Source organism: Triticum aestivum, chromosome 1D (genome assembly GCF_018294505.1).
Source record: "Triticum aestivum cultivar Chinese Spring chromosome 1D, IWGSC CS RefSeq v2.1, whole genome shotgun sequence".
NCBI lineage: Eukaryota > Viridiplantae > Streptophyta > Magnoliopsida > Poales > Poaceae > Triticum > Triticum aestivum.
The window spans coordinates 405,175,984-405,196,537 of NC_057796.1; the positions used below are offsets into that span (position 1 = coordinate 405,175,984).

At 45.5% G+C, this 20,554-nt stretch overlaps 3 protein-coding genes across 7 annotated transcripts; 1 reads left to right on the forward strand and 2 right to left on the reverse strand.

Annotated features, from left to right (window-relative positions):
* The first annotated feature begins 1,329 nt into the window (after nt 1–1,329).
* Nucleotides 1,330–11,228, forward strand: LOC123182409 (probable prolyl 4-hydroxylase 4). Of its 4 annotated transcripts, XM_044594961.1 has the most exons (17): nt 1,330–1,496; nt 2,385–2,466; nt 2,564–2,639; nt 2,982–3,041; nt 3,146–3,233; nt 3,310–3,414; nt 3,798–4,407; nt 4,726–4,919; nt 4,998–5,106; nt 5,237–5,385; nt 5,808–6,009; nt 6,146–6,286; nt 8,636–8,740; nt 9,069–9,126; nt 10,012–10,187; nt 10,362–10,419; nt 10,529–11,228. In XM_044594961.1, exons 1-17 carry the CDS (start codon nt 1,459–1,461, stop codon nt 10,822–10,824), a joined length of 2,547 nt encoding a protein of 848 aa, XP_044450896.1. In that variant the 5' UTR covers nt 1,330–1,458; the 3' UTR covers nt 10,825–11,228. The 4 variants fall into 4 exon arrangements, with proteins under 4 accessions (XP_044450896.1, XP_044450894.1, XP_044450893.1 ...); XM_044594959.1 differs by lacking the exons at nt 8,636–8,740; nt 9,069–9,126; nt 10,012–10,187; nt 10,362–10,419; nt 10,529–11,228 and having other exon boundaries at nt 1,330–1,915; nt 5,808–6,019; nt 6,146–6,561; XM_044594958.1 differs by lacking the exons at nt 8,636–8,740; nt 9,069–9,126; nt 10,012–10,187; nt 10,362–10,419; nt 10,529–11,228 and having other exon boundaries at nt 1,333–1,496; nt 5,808–6,019; nt 6,146–6,561.
* Nucleotides 11,229–12,319: 1,091 nt separating this feature from the next.
* Nucleotides 12,320–13,751, reverse strand: LOC123182412 (non-specific lipid transfer protein GPI-anchored 11). The gene is made up of 3 exons (XM_044594964.1): nt 13,194–13,751; nt 12,988–13,083; nt 12,320–12,645 (listed from the first exon to the last, which is right to left on the reverse strand). Exons 1-3 carry the CDS (start codon nt 13,618–13,620, stop codon nt 12,521–12,523), a joined length of 648 nt encoding a protein of 215 aa, XP_044450899.1. The 5' UTR covers nt 13,621–13,751; the 3' UTR covers nt 12,320–12,520.
* Nucleotides 13,752–14,465: 714 nt separating this feature from the next.
* On the reverse strand, nt 14,466–19,503 carry LOC123182411 (GPN-loop GTPase QQT2). Of its 2 annotated transcripts, XM_044594963.1 has the most exons (7): nt 19,295–19,503; nt 19,078–19,201; nt 18,713–18,942; nt 18,081–18,371; nt 17,567–17,772; nt 17,186–17,472; nt 14,466–14,794 (listed from the first exon to the last, which is right to left on the reverse strand). In XM_044594963.1, exons 1-6 carry the CDS (start codon nt 19,355–19,357, stop codon nt 17,187–17,189), a joined length of 1,200 nt encoding a protein of 399 aa, XP_044450898.1. In that variant the 5' UTR covers nt 19,358–19,503; the 3' UTR covers nt 14,466–14,794; nt 17,186. The 2 variants fall into 2 exon arrangements, with proteins under 2 accessions (XP_044450898.1, XP_044450897.1); XM_044594962.1 differs by having other exon boundaries at nt 19,078–19,501.
* Between the last annotated feature and the right edge of the window lie 1,051 nt (nt 19,504–20,554).

The window sequence follows — 20,554 nt, forward strand, 5'->3', positions numbered from 1 at the left end:
GAGCGTGCGGCCTGTGCGCCGGGGCGGGCGGCCGGCGCGGCGGTGGCAGGGTGGAACAAGCACGCAGGGTCGCGGATTTCTCTGCTATGTGTCAACCGCCGGCTCCGAGCGCGGCGGCTCTACTGCTGGTAAGGTGTTCGTTGAAATGCCAAAGAGAGAGAGGAGGGGAGGAAGAAGAAGGTTGGTGATGACGTGTGGGTCCCACCTGTCAGAAAGGCGTTTATAAGAGGCGAATCGGGCACTTTACAGACATGGTAGTTTTTAGTCAAAGATTAGACAAATAGTGGTAGTTTTCCGCACAAAAACGTAAAGTGGTAGTTTTCTGTCACGTGTCCGTGAAATGTGGTAGTTTTTGGTTAAATACTCTAATGTGCAAGGTTACCATAATTGACCTTTTATAATCACCCGTTCTAATTTCTTTTGTCGCTGTCATTTGATGCCACCGATTCCCATCGAGCGTGTGAGCAAAACGCCGTGGCGCGAGGATTACCATGTAATATAGATGACGTTTGTAGAAAATAAATTCGACAACCTAAGGACCATGAGGTGGTGGTGGTGTGCAGCAATCAGACCAATCAAGGCTAATTAGTGCTGAACAGTGCAAAAATGGACCAGATACATGGTCGTCACGCCCACGCTGTGTCCCCCTAGTATGGGGCTTGTCTACGCCCCTTGTGATGTGCACGCCGCTAATCATGACAATATATATTTAACCAATGTGACGGTTTATTATTCAAAAAATAATGTGACAATTTATTCTTCATATTGCGACATAAGCTCAAAGTGTCGCTTTTCCCCTTGCCACGAGAGCGATTTATTATCCAGTTCCTAAGTTTATTTTGAGATGTGAGCCTAAATCTTCTATGTGTATATCGTCCTGATGCTTTGGCAAGTAATCAATAAAAAATACTTGTATTTTTTGAATAAGATAAAATAAGCAGTAGGTAAAACGCGGTTTGTTCCAGAAAAAAAAGAAGATATTCACCCCTCAACCTTTGACATGCTCCACATTTGAACCCTAGACCGGGGTGCTGAGCCTGTCCGAGTCGCTCTTCAGAACCAGTCCTCTCAAGCCCCACCCGCCCTATGTGGCGCCAAAGTACTTGAGCGCAAACACTATTGTTTGAGATTGCTATGCTTTTTTTCTGGTCTGTGAAGAACCACTACCTGGAAATGGAATGATTCAACCAAAAGCCAGCCATGGCCTTGTAAAGAAAGCTTCAGACACGGAACCAACGAAGCACCACATAAAAGAAGCTTCCCCTTTTGTCCTTGTGTCCACCGTTGACCGGCAGCAGACAACGAGAGGTTCCAAGCCCGACTCAACCAACCAACGAACCCAAACCGCCTCCACCACCACCTTCCCTCCGCCGCGCGCCAAAACCCAATCAATCCGGCCGCACGTGCGCCGCCCAAGCTCCTCATTCCCTCCCATGGTCCACCACCACCGCCGTGCTCATGCCGCGTCGTGCCGCCCGTAAACAAACGCCGCGGAGGTGAATTCTTTTTTCTCTCAAGAGGGACGACGCCGCTGCTGCGCACAGTAGTACGGGACAGTTGTCCGGGGAGAATAGTTTAATTCTCCGGGCCGGGTGCGGGGTGCGGGGCCGGCCTAGGTAATGGCCGCCGTGCCCTCCTCGACCGTCCTCCTCCCGCACCTGCAGACCCCGCCCCGGCTTCCAGGGGTCGTCGTCTCCGCGCCGCCGCTCCTCTTCTCCCCTCTATCCGCCTCGCCTTTCTTGTCGCGGCCTTCCCGGTGGTTAGGGGGAGGAGTCGTTGGGCTACCTCCTTCTTGGTTAATTTAGGAGGAGGGCCCTGCGCCTCTGGTGGGGGAGGAGGGATTCAGTCCACGGCTCTCCCGGGCGGCGCTGCGGTGGCCGGATTTGCCGGTGGCGGCAAAACTGCTGCCGATTCGGTGGGTTCCTCGCTGCTGTGATGTCTGTTTCATTTCATCCTGTTCTCTCTCCTGTTCATCCCTGTCTCTCTGTTGCGAGCTGTAATGTGCAGTGGATTCTCAAGATCCCGTGTGTCAGATACAGATAGGTAGCCTACTTTTTGGAAAGGGCGTGCTTTGTGGATGTGGGGGCTGTTTTTGATGTGAAAGGCTTCTGTTTACTTTTGCTTGGGTCATGTGTCTGTTCTTCAAATCTAGCTAGAGTGAAGGAATTTGAATTTGAATTTGAGCAACGATTTAGATCCAGCAAGTTCTTTTGGGGTGTAAATATTCTCCTTTATTTCCTTTTTTTTTTAATTTTCTGGGACAAGCACATGTACATGCTTTCTTTCCCCTATTTACTTGTGCTGATGTCAGCGTTCATCTAATTAGTACTGTATTTCCTTGAGATGAACCGCGCAGTTTAATTTCTAGCCAATAATGTGGTCAGATTTGAGCCTGGAATAATAAGCTTCGGTTGTTTTCGGCGGACTTCAAAGCGAATGGCGTTTCCAGATGATGAAAAGATGAAGGTATGTGTCTCTTGTTTCACCCCATTTTGCTCCTCTTTCTTAGTTTCAGAGATACATCATTGACTTAAGTATTTGGCTTTACATCATTGTACTCTAGGGCTGTCGTCCAAAGATATTCGGGGCGAAAGATAAGAAAGCCGCAAAGAAGACAGACCGTCCAAGCTCCTCCGCTGGTAGTTAATCTTAATTCTTTTGGAAGCTGAATAACTGAGTCACTGTCTTGTAGCAACGTGATCACAAGTAATAAATAGATGAGCGAATTTTATCAAAATTTAGCTCATCTGGGTTCAATTTTTTTGGTTAAGTTGGTTGTCAGTTCATTAAGTCCATTGAGCCTCTGTCAACTCCGTATAATCAGTGCTATGAAGAAGCAGCCAGTTCGATGGAATATGCTACAGTAGAATTCATGTGTTCAAGATTCAAGAATTACACATTTTTACATTTTGTATCTAATTCGTTACAATGTTAGAAGGATTTCGTGATGATACTGTTCCATGTTCTCTTGTCATCTGTAGTTAAGTCTGCACCAAGCTCCTCCAAGGCACAATCTTCTTCCCCATTCAGACCACTTTCAGGTAGTTTTCTATCTGGCACTTTGCTGCACTGGATCACTCTTTCGATGCTGCTGGTTTTATTTGACTGGCTTATTCTTGTGTTTCTTTGGACGAATTGGAAGCAGAAGTTAGGAGCATGCGCGAAGTTCGGAGCATGCGTCTGAGCCATTTTCTAGCCCGTTCTCCAAGTGTCATAAAAACTGAATCTTTTAGGTCAGGTCAAACAGCCAAACTTGCATTTTCAGTTATGTGGTCTCTTGAATTTTATTTAAATTCACTCATCATACAGGGTATTTATTTCTACATGGAACGTTGGAGGAAACACACCTACCGCTGAGTTGAATCTGGACGACTTCATTCCTGCAGATGACCACTCAGATATTTATGTTTTAGGGTATGTAATCCATCTGTTTCTCGCAGTTCTGAAATGTATGCCTGTCAATTCTAGTAGTTGCAGACTTGCGGTGCCGAAAATTCATAGAAGAATACACAGTGATCGACTTACATACTTTCTGTACATTTCACTTCCCCTATTCGTAAACTTGTACTTTGGGTGTTATTGACATTCTGGCATTTAATCGTTATCACAATAAGCTGTATTAATAAAAAACAGTAGGTTATCCTTTCCTTTTTTTTTGTTTCTTACAGTCCTTTGGGTGTTATTGACATTCTGGCATTTAATCGTTATCACAATAAGCTGTATTTTCCTTGGAGTTAAATTGGCTTGTTTTAGTGAACAGACAACATTCTTACGTCTTTTTTCTATCCTTCACACAGTTTTCAGGAAATTGTCCCTCTCAATGCTGGCAATGTGCTTGTGATCGAAGACAACGAACCAGCTGCAAGATGGCTTGCTCTTATAAACCGCACGTTAAACAGAACAGTTGACGGGGATGCTGATATCTTCTGTCACAAGCCATCTCTATCCCTTGATTCAACCTCTTCTCGATCTTCATCGAACCTTGATGCTTCTTTCTCCAACCGCTCTGGTTCTGCAATCTTCCAGTCCTCCTTAAAATCTATCAGGAAGCCTTACATGCCAACTCAGAGAAAACTGCTCAAGATCTGCAACTGCTCAGTTGAAATGCCCAGGAAATCCTACAAAGATGCTTGCTTTGGATGCCCACAAGCACACATTAATGAGACCGACTCTTCGGAAGAAGATGAAGTTGATGACAGATCAAATAATGCTTCTGGTTATGTGGTTGATGGAGTGATTTCGTCTGCTTCTGCCTCTAGTGATCAGCTAAAATATAACCTCGTATCTTGCAAACGAATGGTTGGTATTTTTGTTACAGTATGGGCAAAGAAAGAACTAGTGCCGCATATCGGTCATGTGAGGACATCATGTGTAGGCCGTGGAGTAATGGGTTATCTTGGAAACAAGGTTAGAACTGAATCTGTATTCAAGTAATTCCTTTTCATTATGCAAGGTGTGGCATGCCCTAAATTTTTATGGAACTAAAGATGCGAGATACAGAGTAAAATGTTATGATAGTCGCAAAGACATTAACAAAGACAATTATGTAGTACTATGCTAATGCTCTGTTTCTCATATCATGTTCTTTATTGGCATTCAATATTTGGCTTCAACAATAATAACTTTCTGCTCGCCAAGAAAACTGAACAGGAAAAAAACTCTGAAGCATCCTGTATGGTAGATCCCTTAGTTCTTTTATGCCATGCACTTACTTTTTGGCTTCAGGGATGTATATCAGTGAGCATGACACTGCACCAGACAAGCTTTTGTTTCATCTGTAGCCATTTGGCTTCAGGTGAGAAAGAAGGCGATGAGTTGCGGCGCAACTCAGATGTTCTAGAGATACTGAGGGCCACACAGTTTCCAAGAATTTGCAGAAGAGCTGGGCAAAGAATCCCTGAAAAAATTATTGACCATGAGTAAGATACTAATGCTACAATTATTTTAAAGCTTTTATTGTATTGTGCTATATCTGATTAATGTGCTATTTATTTTAGCCGGGTGATATGGTTGGGGGATCTGAACTACCGTATTTCCTTGAGCTATGAAGATACCAAGAAACTTCTGACTGAAAATAACTGGGATGCCCTTTTTCAAAAGGATCAAGTAAGCACCTAAAAAATGGCGCCCATTTTTTGTAATTAGTTGAGCGCAACTCAATTTCCCCAACGAGGAACTAAACAACTAAAGTAATGGAATGAGAAAAGGCTTGACTTTTTAGAATTTTCATTTTCAGCTTAACACTGAGCGTGATTCTGGAAGGGTATTCAGGGATTGGAGCGAAGAGAAGATATATTTTGCCCCCACATACAAGTACACTTTTAACTCAGATTCTTATTCTGGAGAAACTGCAACCTCAAAGAAAAAGAGGAGAACCCCAGCCTGGTATTTATCTTGTTCATATTAATTCGTTTTATCTTACAAATAACTCCTACTTTAGAAGCTATGATAACCTTTAGTAGTATTAATAATTAATTATGACCGTATGACCACAAATTATATATATACCTGTGTACGACTTCAATAATCATGCATGCCCATCTTTGTGTGCCAGAAGAAGCTTAGACATAGTTTGTTCTCTTGAGATGAAATGAGGTACATTAGCTCAAGCATATTGGTTACAGTCGTGGAAGCAAAAACAATAGAACTATTCACATCATCACATAACTTACAAAGAGGATGTTCAAAAAATCTCAGTCTACATTTCAGTTGATGTATCTTTTTGTCTTGCAACTTAAGGCCTAACTATACAATGAATTATTAATGAGTTATCAATTCGTGTAAGCTAAGTAGTTCAACTTGTTCAGGTGTGATAGAATACTATGGCACGGAGATGGGATTGCGCAGTCATCCTACTTCCGTGGGGAGTCTAAATTTTCTGACCATCGTCCTGTCTGTGGATCATTCACTGTGGAAGTGTATTTGCTGGACGGCAAATCAAAGAGGCGCACATCTAACACTAATATTAGAATTGGTGCTGAAGAGCTCTTACCGACGAGTAAGAATAAGGTTACCAAAGGTGTGCACCTTCTCTATTTTCAGTTAATCTGTGCAAAATAAAGCGTGCCTATGAAAGTTTACATAAAGCAATGGAAACTCCAGTATATGCATAGACAAGTTAATAAGTATGATCATAACACTGCAGGTGCTGGGACCAAAACCACAAAATAAATCGGCTCATGTCATGCCACTCATGGAGGAAGGTGCCGAGGAAACTTTCCTAGGCTGCGGCTTGCTATCTGTTTCCAGCAAATTGTTTTCTCACAAAGAGAAAGGTGATTATTATGTTGTACAGTAAATGTAATCACATGTAGTTTTCAAATGGCAAGTGATTAGGTTATACTTCAGAAATTCCCACGATATTCTTTTTTGTTGGTTCGGGTAGAGCAAGAAAGCCTCTGCACAGTTTTGCAAGTTGTGTCTTACAAACCACTGTAGTTGTAGATGTGTCAAGCTTGAGTTTTTTCTGGAGCAAAATTGTACTGAAAGAAGGCATCCAATCAAACTGTACAATATATTCTTTCTCATCTTGATACACAAGATCAATGTGTGTACTATTCACATTCTTTTTTTTTCCCTTGCTTTGTGTTCATGATCTCATTCGGTCAAAGTAGAGGGAAAACCCCAAATAAAGTACACATGTTTCTTTTCAAAGAGAAAGTACATAATTCTTGAACTTGGTTCATGACCTGTAAGCCGAAAAATAGACGATGCAGAATGATAAAAGGATTTGAGTTCAGGAATAATTTCCCACAATTCGTGTTCAACATCTTTCTGTTTTTACGAAAGAACATATGCGTTACTACCCATGCCATAAAAGCCACTTGGGAATTTACACATAAAACAACACAAGTAGCCAGGGCGCTTCAACCCATATGGTTTTTATATGGAACAGTTAAATTCAGGCAACAAACAGAAAAAATCACAAATCAAAGAGGCCTTTTAACCTGAAGACTGTGTCTACAAATATTGTAAGAATATATTCGTGCAAAAAACATCGTGTTATGCAGTCTTGAGTCGGATGGCTTGAAATTCAAATTAGAGGCTTGGCAAGTATTTCAGGCGATATTGTGATAACCGCAAGTTTGAGCTTAGCTAAACTTGGTAGAATTGAGGGCAGAACTATGACTTGGTTTGGTTTTGACCTGTCAGATTCTTTAGAGCTAGCCGGTGCTGCTTGTATGGACACTGTGATTTGAGTAACACAATGAATTTACTCGCAAAAATAATTTGTTGTAAAACAAAGGCATCTGATCAAAATGTACAGTGTATTTTTTTCTCATCTTGATTTTCCATTTTGTGAATGGACACAAGATCAGTATGATGGTCATTTCTTGTGAGTACTATTCATATTCTTGCTTTTTTTTCCCTTGCCTTTCATGTTCGTGATCTCATTCAGTCAATTGCATCTGTTACCGTTGCGTGTCTGCTGTTCTTGGCTGGTATTTGAGGAAAATCGGGTCTACAAGTAGTGTCGGAATACCTAATTCAGATGGTTAGCTTCCTTGTGGTGAAACCAACTCACCTGGGTTCAATCCTAGACTCCGACACGTTCTTGTGAAAAACATCATGTCGTACGATGCTGGATCAGATGGCTCTAAATACAGAGTCTGGATAGGCATCACGCCCAATCTTATGATAAAACATTGCCATGCGGAGCGGTTACTTTAAATCGATGGTTATGGCCACGACGTCGGTGTCCGGTGCTCTCACCACGTCGTCGACACCAACTTTCAAGCACAATTATTTCATCAAACGACCGGACGAGGCTGAGGCGCTGATTTCAAAGACCAGAAGGGTTTTTCTAGTTAGAAAGTCGATGTTCAACTCAAAGCTATCACTATAATATCAAGATTTGATGAAGACTTTTAACTCTAAATAAAAACTCCACGGGGCCAGTGGAACACGACATCTCTGTGCGCACGTTTGGCGGTCGGTGCCCCCCATGATTTCGCCGGATGTGCGCGCACGTTTCTCCGCTGCGTGATGGCCGTTGGATCGACGGATTCTGCCACGTGAGCGGCGCAGATCTCTCCCGGCCCGCATTCCAGTCCCCCGCTCCCTCCATTCCCCTGAAGCGTGGCGACTGGCGACCACTCCCAGGCTCCACCTCGCCGCCGCCGTCGCCGCGGCGTCTTCTCCGCCTCCCGCGTCGGCTGGACAGCGAGGGTGAGGGTCGGCTTAATTGCGATGGCGCGGGCTCCCCTTCCCGGCCCAGCTCTGTCCCTCCTCTCCGTCATCCTCCTCCTCGTCGGCCGCCGCGGAGCTGCCGGGGCCGGCGGCGGCGGCGGAGGCAGGGGCAGCTCCGTGTACCCGGCCCCCGTCGTCTACCCGCACCACTCCAGGCAGATCTCCTGGTATCCCAGGTCAGCCGATTCTTTCCACCGCCCCTGCGCTCGCCTTGCTTCATCTCGCCTCCGATCTCGATTCGGGTGGGGTCGTCGAACCGAGCGACTGACATGTGCTTCATGGCGTGCGCAGGGCCTTCCTCTACCCGCACTTCCTCACCGACGACGAGGCCAACCACCTCGTCTCCCTCGTCAGTGCTTCTCCCGCTGCTCCCAGTCCCCATTGACACCCAGAGTGCTCTTGCTGTGGGGGTGTATCTGATTCTGGGCTTCTCCTGCTTGTTTAGGCCAGGGCGGAGCTCAAGAGGTCGGCGGTCGCCGATGACACGTCGGGCAAGAGCAAGCTCAGCGAGGTCCGCACCAGCTCCGGCACCTTCATCAGCAAGGGCCAGGTTGGCCATTTGCTTTTCAGCTCATAGGCATTATATTGGAAGAGAAAAATCCATGGATTGATCATCTCTCTTGCATGTTTCATCTGAAATTTGAGCTCAGTATCTTATGTATTCCATAGCAGTTATTTCTATATGTACTCTCTCTTACGGGGCACTATCTGTATGTACTCTTCATGTTCTTTTATTTCTCAAGGCAACAATATCTTCTTTATTTAGTGACTAGCCATAGCTGTACTCTCTTACAGGGCACTATCTATATGTACAGTTCAGGTATTTCTGTTGCTTACATTTTTTTTCATCTGATGATCAATCATGTCCAAACTTGTAGGATCCAATTGTTGCTGGTATAGAGGATAAAATTGCCGCATGGACATTTCTTCCAAAAGGTTGTGAGACAATAACATCACACTTTTCCATTCATGCATTTCAGGGGTGCTTATTATTGCAGTTGTAGAGAATAAAAATGTTTTATTTGTGAATTGTATTTGAGTTTGATAGGGGAAGCACCTTTGTTGGCCGGTTAGAATCCAGTCCAACGGACCTAACCAAACTGTGGACAGATCTTCATAGAAACATAAAAAAAATCCAAAAGAGGTAGAACTTTTGCATTTCCAGGAAAGGAGTTCTCTAAAAAGTTGAGAAAATAGTATGAAGTACAAATTCACTTCACACGGAGATACAAGTGCATCTAGCAGCTCAAGGTGTAGAAAAAGAGCTAAAATGTCATACTGTCCTAGTTACCTTACGGCGGTACACTGTACTAGTTGGCCAAATTCTATGCTCAAATTACCACAACATGTCACACACTATGTTCACCATTTCCATTTGTTTTCCTAATTGTATTTTGTGCTTTGCACAAGTTTTCAATGCAAAGGGTTAAGAGCCATGGTGTTTTATCCTTTTTGATCATGTCCCATTTGACTTGAGAACCTGTAGAACAGCTACGTGTTATTACTTGGACACATCATGTATCTGTTGTGGTGTCAAACACTCAAACCCAATGCACTACAACACCCTGAAACGACCTTTATATTCCCTAATTTGGAAGTTAAACCTTCCTCTTCTTTTTGCTGTTGAGCATTAGCATTAGTTTGGACTTTGAATGTCATGTCATAAAAATCGTGGGCTTGATAAAGAGGATTTTTCAGGGTTGGCTTGCTGCACTTCTGTTTATATCTTCCAATTTTATGTGTGTGGTAGAAAGTTGAACTTCAAGGGTCCGAGAGTCTTACTGTTTTCAGTTTTGCTTATAAGTGTCATAAAATGACCAGAGAACGGCGAAGATATGCAAGTTCTAAGATATAAGCGCGGTGAGAAGTATGAACCGCACCATGATTTCTTCACCGACAGTGTTAACACTATCCGCGGTGGACATCGGGTAGCTACTGTACTTCTGTACTTAACAGACGTTGCAGAAGGAGGGGAAACTGTTTTCCCCTTAGCCAAGGTAAATTTTATTTCTTCACAGTGGTGGTGCTCAATAAGATAGTGTGTCAGATTGCTGATTTGTCGTCTGAGCCAGTCACAAGTAGCCATTAGCACCGTAGTGTTCTTTTGTACTTTTATTTCTACGATGACTCCTGTACTTATTCCTAGGTATGCCTATTCATTTGTCAAACAGGCACGTAAAGGATCACACCATAAAGATTTGTCAGAATGTGCACAGAAAGGACTTGCAGGTATAATTTTCGCGCTCTTTTCCTTACTGGCGGTCCTAATTCCCGAGTTATTAATTAGACACCCGAAACATTTCCTGACTGACATGCACCTGTATCCATCGTTCCTTAGTGAAACCACGAAAAGGGGACGCCCTTCTGTTCTTCAACCTTCGCCCAGACGCCGAGACAGATCCGTCGAGCCTCCATGGCGGATGCGAGGTCATCAAGGGGGAGAAATGGTCGGCAACAAAATGGATCCGCGTGGCCTCGTTCGACAAGGTCTATCACACGCCAGGCAATTGCACGGACAACAGCAACAGCTGCTCGCAGTGGGCGGCGTTGGGAGAGTGCACAAAGAACCCAGCATACATGGTGGGGACCGTGGCGCTGCCCGGGCACTGTAGAAGGAGCTGCAACGTGTGTTAGCGCTGGAATCCTTGGGACGCCGCTCGTTGCTGGAGCTGAGGTTCATACAGGAGCGGCAATGGCGGGTCGAACTGAGCTGGTGTCGCACGAGGTTTGGTCGTCCAGATGGTACCGGTTTCTTGTTACTCCCTGATGACAAGTTGGTTCCTGGCTACCAGTGTTTAATTATTGATTGATGAACGGTAAACCTGGCTAGATAGTATCAGAGGACAGACCCTTGTTGATTAGTGCTCGTGGTTTGTGCTAGGCAGGCAGAGACGAGTTGATTGTTAGAGTTGGTCCATGACAGATTTCATGAGCCTGTGGTGCCATTTTTCTCTGTAGACTGTAGGGACTGTAATCTCTTTTCTCACTCTTGTGCTATACTGGTATATATATGTAGCATCAACACGTGTTATCCTGAATTTGACGAACATTTCCAATTCCTTTGGTTTTGTGCTCATTTTTTGTACTACTGTGCTACTATTAGAATGAACTGAATCATTCATGTGCACAGAAGAGAATGTCGTTGGACGCTTGCTTGCCCGTGAGACTGCTAGAGTAGTAACTTGCCGATGTTACTAGTCTATGTTACTATCATGAAAGAGTTCATTTATTAGGCTATAGACTCATTATGCCTTGAAACGTGTGATGTTACTGTAACTAGCTAAGTTACCACAAACCCCTCTCTCCTCATTAATTAGCTGCCACATAAGCAATCTTGTATTGAAATATGTGATGTTACTAGTTAAGTTACTCCCATTGTGACTAGTTTGATATGATGATGCTGAAGAAGAGGAGGCGGTTTGCACGGAACTGCTGCAGATGAGGGAATTGAATGCCTCTCGTCTCGATCACGAGAGGGATTGCTGGCTGGTGATGCCTTTCATTCATTGCATTCGCTCGCAGAAAGTATCGAGCACTCCTCCAATCCTCGCAAGTCGCAACCAACCGCCTTTGAATTCAATGCTTCATCGCGAAATTCCTGCTGCGAACTCCCTCCATTCCTGAATATAAGTCTTTTTGATATTTCGATAAAGACTACTCCCTCCTTCCATCTATATAGGGCCTAATGCGTTTTTCAAGACCGCTTTTGACTATTGACAAGATTAATAGTACATGACATGCACAATGTGAAAATTATATCATTGGAAGCTCCTTTCACACACGAATTTAACGGTGTGCTTTGTGTAAGTTGCATGTCATATATTATTGCTCTAATATTTGGTCAAAGTTAGCCTCGGAAAACGCATTAGGCTAACTTTGCGATATATACGCGTATATACAGTACTAATATATGTTAGTATGACTTTGTGATATGAACACTCATACTACTAGTGTGTTAGTAGGAAATTGGAAGGAATTTCGTGTTGTAATGGAGAATGGCAACCGGACGGGAGCACGCTTAGTTGATGCGACTGACGGATGTTTGTTCGGGCGTCACGAGGAAGATATGAGGGAGCATGCGCACACGACAATGTTACTGAGCGTTGCTACACTTCACGCCACGAACGAGTTTATCAGTGAGCGACAGATCAATTGATTAGCATAGCACATAACATATTGGCGGGAAATAACTGGTACTGTATTATCTTATCTACCTAGAATCATCATACTGGAGTACTAGCGCACAGACTAGAGACGGAGAAAGCATGTCCATGACATTCACGCGACAGATTTTTATCGAACGGTTAACAGTCTCGCTGGCCTTGTCCGCTTAGAAGAAGGCCATCCCGACGGCGAAGGAGGCGGCGAGGGCGACGAGGGCGCCGGCGGCGTGGAAGCGGCGCGCCGCGTGGCTGGGCTTGGGCGACTCCGGCGGCGAGGCGAACGGCGAAGGACCTGCGACGGAGATGGCACGTACAGTATATATTAGTTGTACACAACTACTATACCACTACAGTACTCGGCTCCATGGCACTAGAACGTGATGACAAGCACGTGAACTGAAACTGTGTGTCTGTACTTCTGTACCTACGAGCATACATATGGCCACTGGATGTTTTAGCATTACTTCTGTTTTTCGCTTCTTTTTTATTTATATATTTAACTAATACTACTACCTAGTACCATCAATTTCTTGTATTAATCCTTCCTCTTGGTCTTTGACTCTTGGGCAGCCAGAAAGAATTATTAAACTGAACCCGCAACTGAAATTCTGCTACTGCATGCGGCGGCGCTTACCAGCGGGGTACTGTGGGCTGCCGCCGGGCGACATGGGCGAGGGAGATCCCGGCGCGGGCGCCGGAGACGGGCCCAGACGAACGTTGTATCCCATTGCTGCAAGAATAATATCCACACAAATCAAATCCACCTCAAGAGAGACTCGCTCATAGAGCAGCAAATCCAGCGGCCAAGCTGCAGCAGAAGGGCTCGAATTAGTTTACTACCTGCGCAGGTGGTGATGGGCGGGGTGGCGACGCGGCAGACGCCGGGGAGCGCGAGCGCGCGGGCGTAGTCGACGGCGATGCCGAGGGAGTCGGCGGCCCCGGAGAGGAGCTCGCAGAGGCAGACGGGGTTGGAGCCCACCATGCCGGCCAGCTCCGGGCAGCACGGCTTGTCCGGCGCCCGCGCCTTGCTCCCGGCCTGCACGTACGGCAGGCAGTCCGACATGTTGAGCAGCGAGTTGAGGCACGCCGCGCTCAACCCCGCGGCCGGCCCAGGCGCCGCCGCCGCCTTCGGGGGAGCCGAAGGTGGCACCGCCACGTGCGGCGCCTGCGCCTGCACGCATGAGAGTGAGAGTGAAAGCGATAGCAGCACCGCCGCGACCAGCACGGCCGACGCCGACCGCTGGCGTTGTGCCGCTGCGAGCGCCATGGCTGCCGCGGTCAAGGGCGGGCGGCGGGTTTGTTGGGAAGCGGTGGGCGAAGAGTTAATGCGGTGGCGGACGAGAGGGAGGTGGCTAGCGAGAGAGCGGTGCGGCTTGGACTGTAGTAGTGCAGCGGCTAGGATCGGAGGCGGTGTTTATATAGCCGTGGAGCGTGGGGGAGGTGGCAACTGGGCTGCACCAGATGTTGTGCGCCATCGAATGAGCCGAGTACGTGGCGACCGGCGGCTGCCAACTTTCGGTGCATTTCAAGGGCATGTACATATCTATCTAGGATTCACAGGAATTCCACGTGAAATTTGGTGAGAATTTGACATGAATGAAACAGCGTGAATCCCCGCCTTCCAGTACGTGTTGTGGATGAGGATGGTGTCCTATAGCTAGCCTTGGAGGCTGTTTGTTGTTAGCAATGACGGCAGCAGGAGCACGGTTAGAACCAGTCCGTTGGTCATAACGAACGCGATGGCCTATCTATCCCGCCATTCCCATTACTGATGGAATGGAACGTCCATCTTCTCCGTCTCCCGCTCTTCTTCTTGCTTGTCCGGCGATAAATGCGCTCGCGACTGCGCACTCGGCGGCCGGTCGACGACGAGGACGAGGACGACAGACACAGTTTGACTTTGGCATGCGTGATGCGTGCATGGCAGTCCACACACAGCTGTTCTTTCTCACACGGGCAGGTATTCAGATCAAGCTCAAAAATAGCAGTTTCAGAGTGGAGCGCGTGCCTTCTTTCTCACAGGGAATCAATGGCGTCACGTCGCGCCGACGGTGCACAGCTGAGGCGACGGCAGATCAGGGGAGAGCATTTATGTTACAGGCTGCACGGAGCTTGCAAACAAAATCCCCTACCAATGATAATTATCGACAGTGATGGCACAGCGGCTGCGGCTGATTGTTTTGTTTGCATGACAAGTCAGGAGACAATTCATACCTAGTACTACGCGAAAACACTTCAGCTCATCGCTGGGATGGGAATGGGATTGATTCATTCCAGCGGGTTCGACGTGGTGCAAGTTGATTTACAGGCTACTACTAGCGTCAGACGGTCAGCGACACTGCTACAGAGTGATATCGACAGCATTTCATTTCCACCGTAATAACCTGGACCTGACAGGGTCCTCCATAAGCCAGCGCCCTCTTCTGTCCGATCCCATCAACCTGTCAAAGAGCCAAGACAGCTTAACGGCATCAGAATGGAGTTACAGAATCTTCTTTCCATTCACAGGAAAATCAACATTAAAGTCATCTCAAGCCGGCACTATAACATCACCCTCGGCGAGATTTCAAATTTGCAAAATGAATCTACACGCCAAGTGTGAACCCGTATATGAATTAGATAGCCTATGTATATCCCTTGAGAAAAACCACTTGAACCCCATTTAATTCATGATTATGTCACAGTGCAGGCATAATCAATGCCCGGGAGAGGGTGCAGGAGCAAGGTTTTCCTTTAAAGGGCGCAGGAGCAAGGTTTTATTAAAGGTTTAGTTCCCCAGCTGTATGACGGTGGCCTTTCTATATTACAATATGCCGATGATACTATTTTTATGATTGAGGATGATTTAGAGGGTGCTAGAAACTTAAAAATTATCTTGTGTGTGTTCGAGCATCTGACTGGTCTAAAAATTAATTTTCTGAAGAGCGAGGTTTATTGTTTTGGTGGGGCTGAACCAAAACGGAATGATTATGCTCAGATTTTTACGTGTGCTATTGGTGAGTTTCCTTTTGGGTATCTGGGTCTTCCTTTACATTATAAGCGGCTTGGTAATAGGGATTGGAAATCTGCAGAGGAGAAGTGTGAAAGGAAAGCAGCAACTTGGCAGGGGAGCTTGCTTCCTATGGGGAGTAGGCTAATCCTTGCAGAAACCTGCATGAGTAACATTCCCAGTCACATGCTCTCTTTTTTTAGACTACCAAAAGGCGTGGGTAAAAGATTTGACTTTTTCCGAGCTCGGTTGGTCTGGCAAGAAAAGGAGGGTGTGCGTAAATATCATCTGGTAAACTGGATTGATGTGTGCCAACCTAGAGATCAGGGTAGCCTGGGAGTTACTAATTTAGATATAAAGAATATAAGTCTTTTGTGCAAGTGGCTTTGGGGGCTAGAGAACGAGGCTGGAGATTGGCAGGAGATGATTAGAGCAAAGTATTTGAAAAAGAAAACTTTGACTCAATGTGAATCATCTCCTGGCAACTCCCATTTCTGGAATGGTTTGATGGAGGTTAAAGATATTTTTTATAGATGCTGCCAGAGAGTTGTGGGTGATGGTCGCAAAACTAGATTTTGGGAGGATGTTTGGTTAAGAGACAACCCCCTATGTTTGGTTTTCCCACGTCTTTACAACTTGACCTTTTGTAGGCATGTCACGGTCGCGAAGGTGTTTAGCCAGTATTTTGATTGCATCAGATTTAGGAGATGTTTGTATGGGGAGACCCTTGAGATGTGGAACAAATTACTTGATATGTGTAGTCAGGTGACCTTGTCGGAGGAACCTGACAGAGTTAAATGGCTTCTTACCTCTTCTGGGAAATTTTCAGTTAAATCTTTGTACCATTATCTTGTTGCTCGACAAGTTGTTTTCCCTTATAAGTTGCTTTGGAGAATGAAGATGCCGTTGAAAATTAAAGCCTTCTCCTGGTTAGTGATCAAGAATAGGATCCTAACCAAAGATAACTTAAGTAAAAAAGGGTGGAAAGGTGCTAAGCATTGTGAGTTTTGTGACAGTATAGAGAATGTGGATCACCTTTTCTTTTCTTGTTCCCTGTCTAGGTTCTTATGGAGTATTGTGGGGTGTTCCTTGGGTAACCAAAGATCCCCAGTGTCTTTCCTTGATTTATGCCAGAATTGGTTGCCTAACTATACTGGCAAAGATAGAGTAGTTGTTATGCTTGGTGTTGCTGCTTTGCTATGGTCTATTTGGAAAACAAGAAATAAATCATGCTTTCAAGGTGTAATGCCCAATGATCCTACTGATATTATTATGTCTGTTTGCTCCCTTCTATATTCGTGGAAAATTTTGCAGAAAAAAGGACTACAAAACACGCTACAGCTAGTCGCTAGAAGGATTGCCCAGGTGACTCGGGATGTCTTCAGGAGAGGATATGGGTGGGCGCCGTATGTGAGGAGAATCTGATGAAATCAGTTGCTGGAGGTGCTGGTTTCAAAGGCTTGGATCGCTTCTGGCTATCACCCAAAAGAGTGGATATTTCTGATGCTGGTTATAGTTAGCTTTTGTTCTATCGTCACTTGCCTCTATTTTTGCTGTAGCTTTTGTTCCGCCGATCTGGCTCGATATTATCTAGATAAGTATGCTAGTGCTGGTTGGGTTACTTGTGTGTCGTAGCATCCTGATGTGGTTTAGTGCCAGGGATGTAAAAAGTGTACTGCTCCTTGCTTGTAAAAGACTCCATTTTCTTAATGAAAATGGGGGCCATGTGGCCCCTCTCATCGAAAAAGAATAATCAATGGCCGGGTGGCTGTGATAGATATTCGACTAATGACAACATCTTTAAAGCGCATTATGAAGAGATGTGCTATAAATATTTAAATACCTTAAAGGCCAAAATGAGTCACTTCAGCATCTTCTCCTTCGTCTTCCTCTTCATCATCATCGTCATCAATCTCGGAAAAACTAAAATCCTCCACCGCCTCCTCTTCTTCCTCCTCATCCACGTTGCACATCATTTCTGAGGCAGGAATTCTATCCCTCAAACCAGTGCTGAGCACCACAGTTTGTCCTTTGGATTTCTCCATATCTCTCCTCAGTCTTTCCATGTTCTCATTCCTGCGCTCAGCCTCTAGTCTCTCCTTCTCAGCAATCCTCTTGTCAAGATCAGTCCTGATAAAGATTGTTAGGTAAGAGTAACTAATAAGTTTTTTTTGGCGTCGACACTCCGTTCATCAATTGAACAACTATATCATAAGGGAGAAACCTGTAAGTCTCCATGTATTCTTTGGCGCTTGCTTCTATAGCTTCGAAAAATGCATCAACTCCAGTGCCAGATACTGCGGATACTCCAACAGAGCGTAGGTTCTTGTAGAATTCATCCAACACAAGAGAGAGACTCCGGGTAAATGAAGAGGAGTATGATGAGTCGGAATCCAAAGCTGCCTGAAATGCTTCGAAGTCTTGCATCCACTGCTCCAGCAAAAAATGATGACCAAGTTACAAAAACTTTGAAGGAAACATCATGGACACATGTCACAGATGAAAACCCTGTTTGTAAGTATATTTCACTTTTCACAATACAGATTATTCGATAAACCTAAACCATACACATCAGCATGGCAGCTCAAATGTGACATATTGACAAAAGAATACCCAAAGGAGGACCAGTGCACACTGCATACAACACAGTATGGAATATATATGATAGTAGCTAAATGCAATACCAGTGCACATAATCAAGAATAGTGAAACTGAAATCATCACAAGGGTGTACCTACCTCAAGAGCAAACTCATGCTTGGCTACATCAACCTTGTTAAATGTCAGCACCAGAGGCAGACGGGTCTTGTAGAGGATACTGCACGCATACATCATGTTGCTCATAAAGGTTACAGGGTTTGTCGACCTGGGGGTGTCAACCACATATGCAACAACTGTTGGAAATGTTGATGCAAAAGCCTCAGTTATGATAGCTCCTGAAGCCGACCAAGTGAAGATTTCAATCTGCCCTGGGGTATCCACCAGCACATAATCCAGCTGGTCTGCTCGGCTTTCAATAACAGATATAACCTGCAAGGATGAATATTGGACATACATTAGCTGAATGGTACTACAAGAATAGAGGGAAAAGTTGTGTCCCAAATACCCGGAAACGCAGCATACAAATTTTGCAGAAAGAAGTTGGCATTATTCAACGCGCAATCAAATAATTTTCTATGAGCTCAGCATTAAGCTATAAATTAAGCACAATTCATGCAACAGTTTACATTGAATGGTAGAAGTTGACATGAATCAATTACCAAAAAGAACACATGAAACAGTTCAGTTATCTCCCATTTTATAGCCCAACAGAGGATTTCAACTATGCACATTACCATTCTAGACGTACGACATACATACAGGATGGGTACCTCATCAAACTTGGTTGAGAAGAGGTTGAGTGAGGTAAGAATGCCACCATTGGGACCGAGCCCATACTCTTTCATCACCTCCTTGTAACGCACGGTGTCGCGGATATCAATGTTGGCCCCGAATGGCAGCGTCATCACCGCCGGGTCAAGGTTGAGCACGTAACCCCTCATGTTCGTCGATGCCTGCATATGGCACACCAGACGGTGCATGAAGGTGGTCTTCCCCGTCCCTGCATTGCAGAGCAGAACAGTAAGCTTCCAATCCCAAAATCTCTCAGCAAAACCTAACATGTCACAGGTTCGCTGGGCCATCCGTGCTACTGTAATTGCAGTAATTGAATAGTGGCGAACAAAATCGAGCGCACCGGCCATGCCGATGACGAGGACGATCACCGGCTTCTTCTTGAAGTTGGTGCGGCCCGGGGCGATGGATAGGCTCCCAATGGAGTCCGCGAGCTCCTCGTCCTTCCCCATACCCTCGGCGTCCGCCTGCGCACGCCCAGAGACAATCAGAAACAAAACCCTGAAAAAAGGGAGGGGGGAATTCCCCGAGGAAAAGGTTGGCGGGCGGCGGCGGCTTGCCTGGTCCTCGAGGTCCATCTGGGTGGGCTTGCTCTCGGCGGGCGGTTCGGAGTCGATGTCCATGCGCGGCTCGAGGGTGCCGAGAGACGGCGGCCGGAATCGAGGAGGTTGACGGGGCCGGCGGCGGCGAACCAATCGGGGAACAGAGTGCGGCGTGTGGGAACGGGAAGAGTGCTCCTGTTCGTGACAAGTGTGGGTTCGACCCAACCCGTGAGTTCGATCCGTTGCATTTTGCGGGTTGGAACCCCATCCGCACCGCACTCCAGGCCACACCGGTTTCCGTAACCATCCGTACATGGCCCATCTAGCCTATGTGAACCTGGCCCATATGCTCTAAAATGTTGTTGCTTGCACTCATTTGAGGCCCTGTTTGGTTCATAAGTCCTATGCCTTTTTCTAGTCCCAACTAAAAAATTTCTAGTCATTAAAAAGTCCCTCCCTGTTTGTTTCCAGGGACTAAAAAGTCCCTAGTCCCTCCCTAGATGACATGTAAAAGACCATGTTACCCCTAGTATACAAAAAAATAGCAACCAAACAACACCATGGGGCGGCGGGGCAATGGGTGCAGGGAGGGGCATTGTTGGAAAAGTCCCAAAAAGTCCCAAAAAGGACTTTCCTTGATAGTCTTCTTCATTTAGTCCCAAAAAGCAACTTTTAGTCCCTAGTAGTCCCTCCTATTTGGTTAAAAAGTCTCTAAGAGGGATTTTTTCTAGTCCCTACATCAAAAAGTCCCTGGAAACAAACACCCCCTGAGCATGGTGAAGAACTTCATAATCTTCGTACAATTCATCATAACTGTGGTGTTGCTTATATCATTTGATTGTATGTAACATTTATTGGTCGCATTGGGGTTTAGTGACTTGGTATGATGCTTGTTTGACCATATATGATGCTTTTCTGAGCTTGAGTAATTGTATGTGATTTGGCGGTGATATAATTGATATATAATTGTTTTCTTGCAAGGATAATTGATTTGATTTTTTTAAATGATGACGAAAGCTTTACCGAGTTCTGTACTCAGAAAAAGAACTATGCCGAGTACAGAACTCGGCAAAGGCACCATGTATTGCGCTTTGGTCACTAGACAGGCTTTGTCAAGACCCGTATGAAAGATCTCGTCAAAGAGGGGTCGTTGGGGTTCTTCCGTAGATGGTGCGCTGAGTTCCAGCTCTCGCGAACATGAGCACACAAATAACTCTCTTTGTCGAGAGCCTGCCGAAGCATCCTAGCAAACGAAGGGCGGACGGTGTACTCGGGTGG

Coding starts and splice junctions, on each gene's coding strand:
- LOC123182409 (XM_044594961.1), top strand. CDS start 1,459: ATGCCGCGTCGTGCCGCCCGTAAACAAACGCCGCGGAG. Junction 2,467..2,563: donor CAGATGATGAAAAGATGAAG/GTATGTGTCTCT, acceptor ATTGTACTCTAG/GGCTGTCGTCCAAAGATATT. Junction 3,415..3,797: donor TCAGATATTTATGTTTTAGG/GTATGTAATCCA, acceptor TCCTTCACACAG/TTTTCAGGAAATTGTCCCTC.
- LOC123182411 (XM_044594962.1), bottom strand. CDS start 19,357: ATGGACATCGACTCCGAACCGCCCGCCGAGAGCAAGCCCACCCAGATG. Junction 18,372..18,712: donor TCTCAACCAAGTTTGATGAG/GTACCCATCCTG, acceptor TCATCCTTGCAG/GTTATATCTGTTATTGAAAG. Junction 17,473..17,566: donor GAATACATGGAGACTTACAG/GTTTCTCCCTTA, acceptor AATCTTTATCAG/GACTGATCTTGACAAGAGGA.
- LOC123182412 (XM_044594964.1), bottom strand. CDS start 13,620: ATGGCGCTCGCAGCGGCACAACGCCAGCGGTCGGCGTCGGCCGTGCTG. Junction 13,084..13,193: donor GCCCATCACCACCTGCGCAG/GTAGTAAACTAA, acceptor TTATTCTTGCAG/CAATGGGATACAACGTTCGT. Junction 12,646..12,987: donor CAGCCCACAGTACCCCGCTG/GTAAGCGCCGCC, acceptor TCTCCGTCGCAG/GTCCTTCGCCGTTCGCCTCG.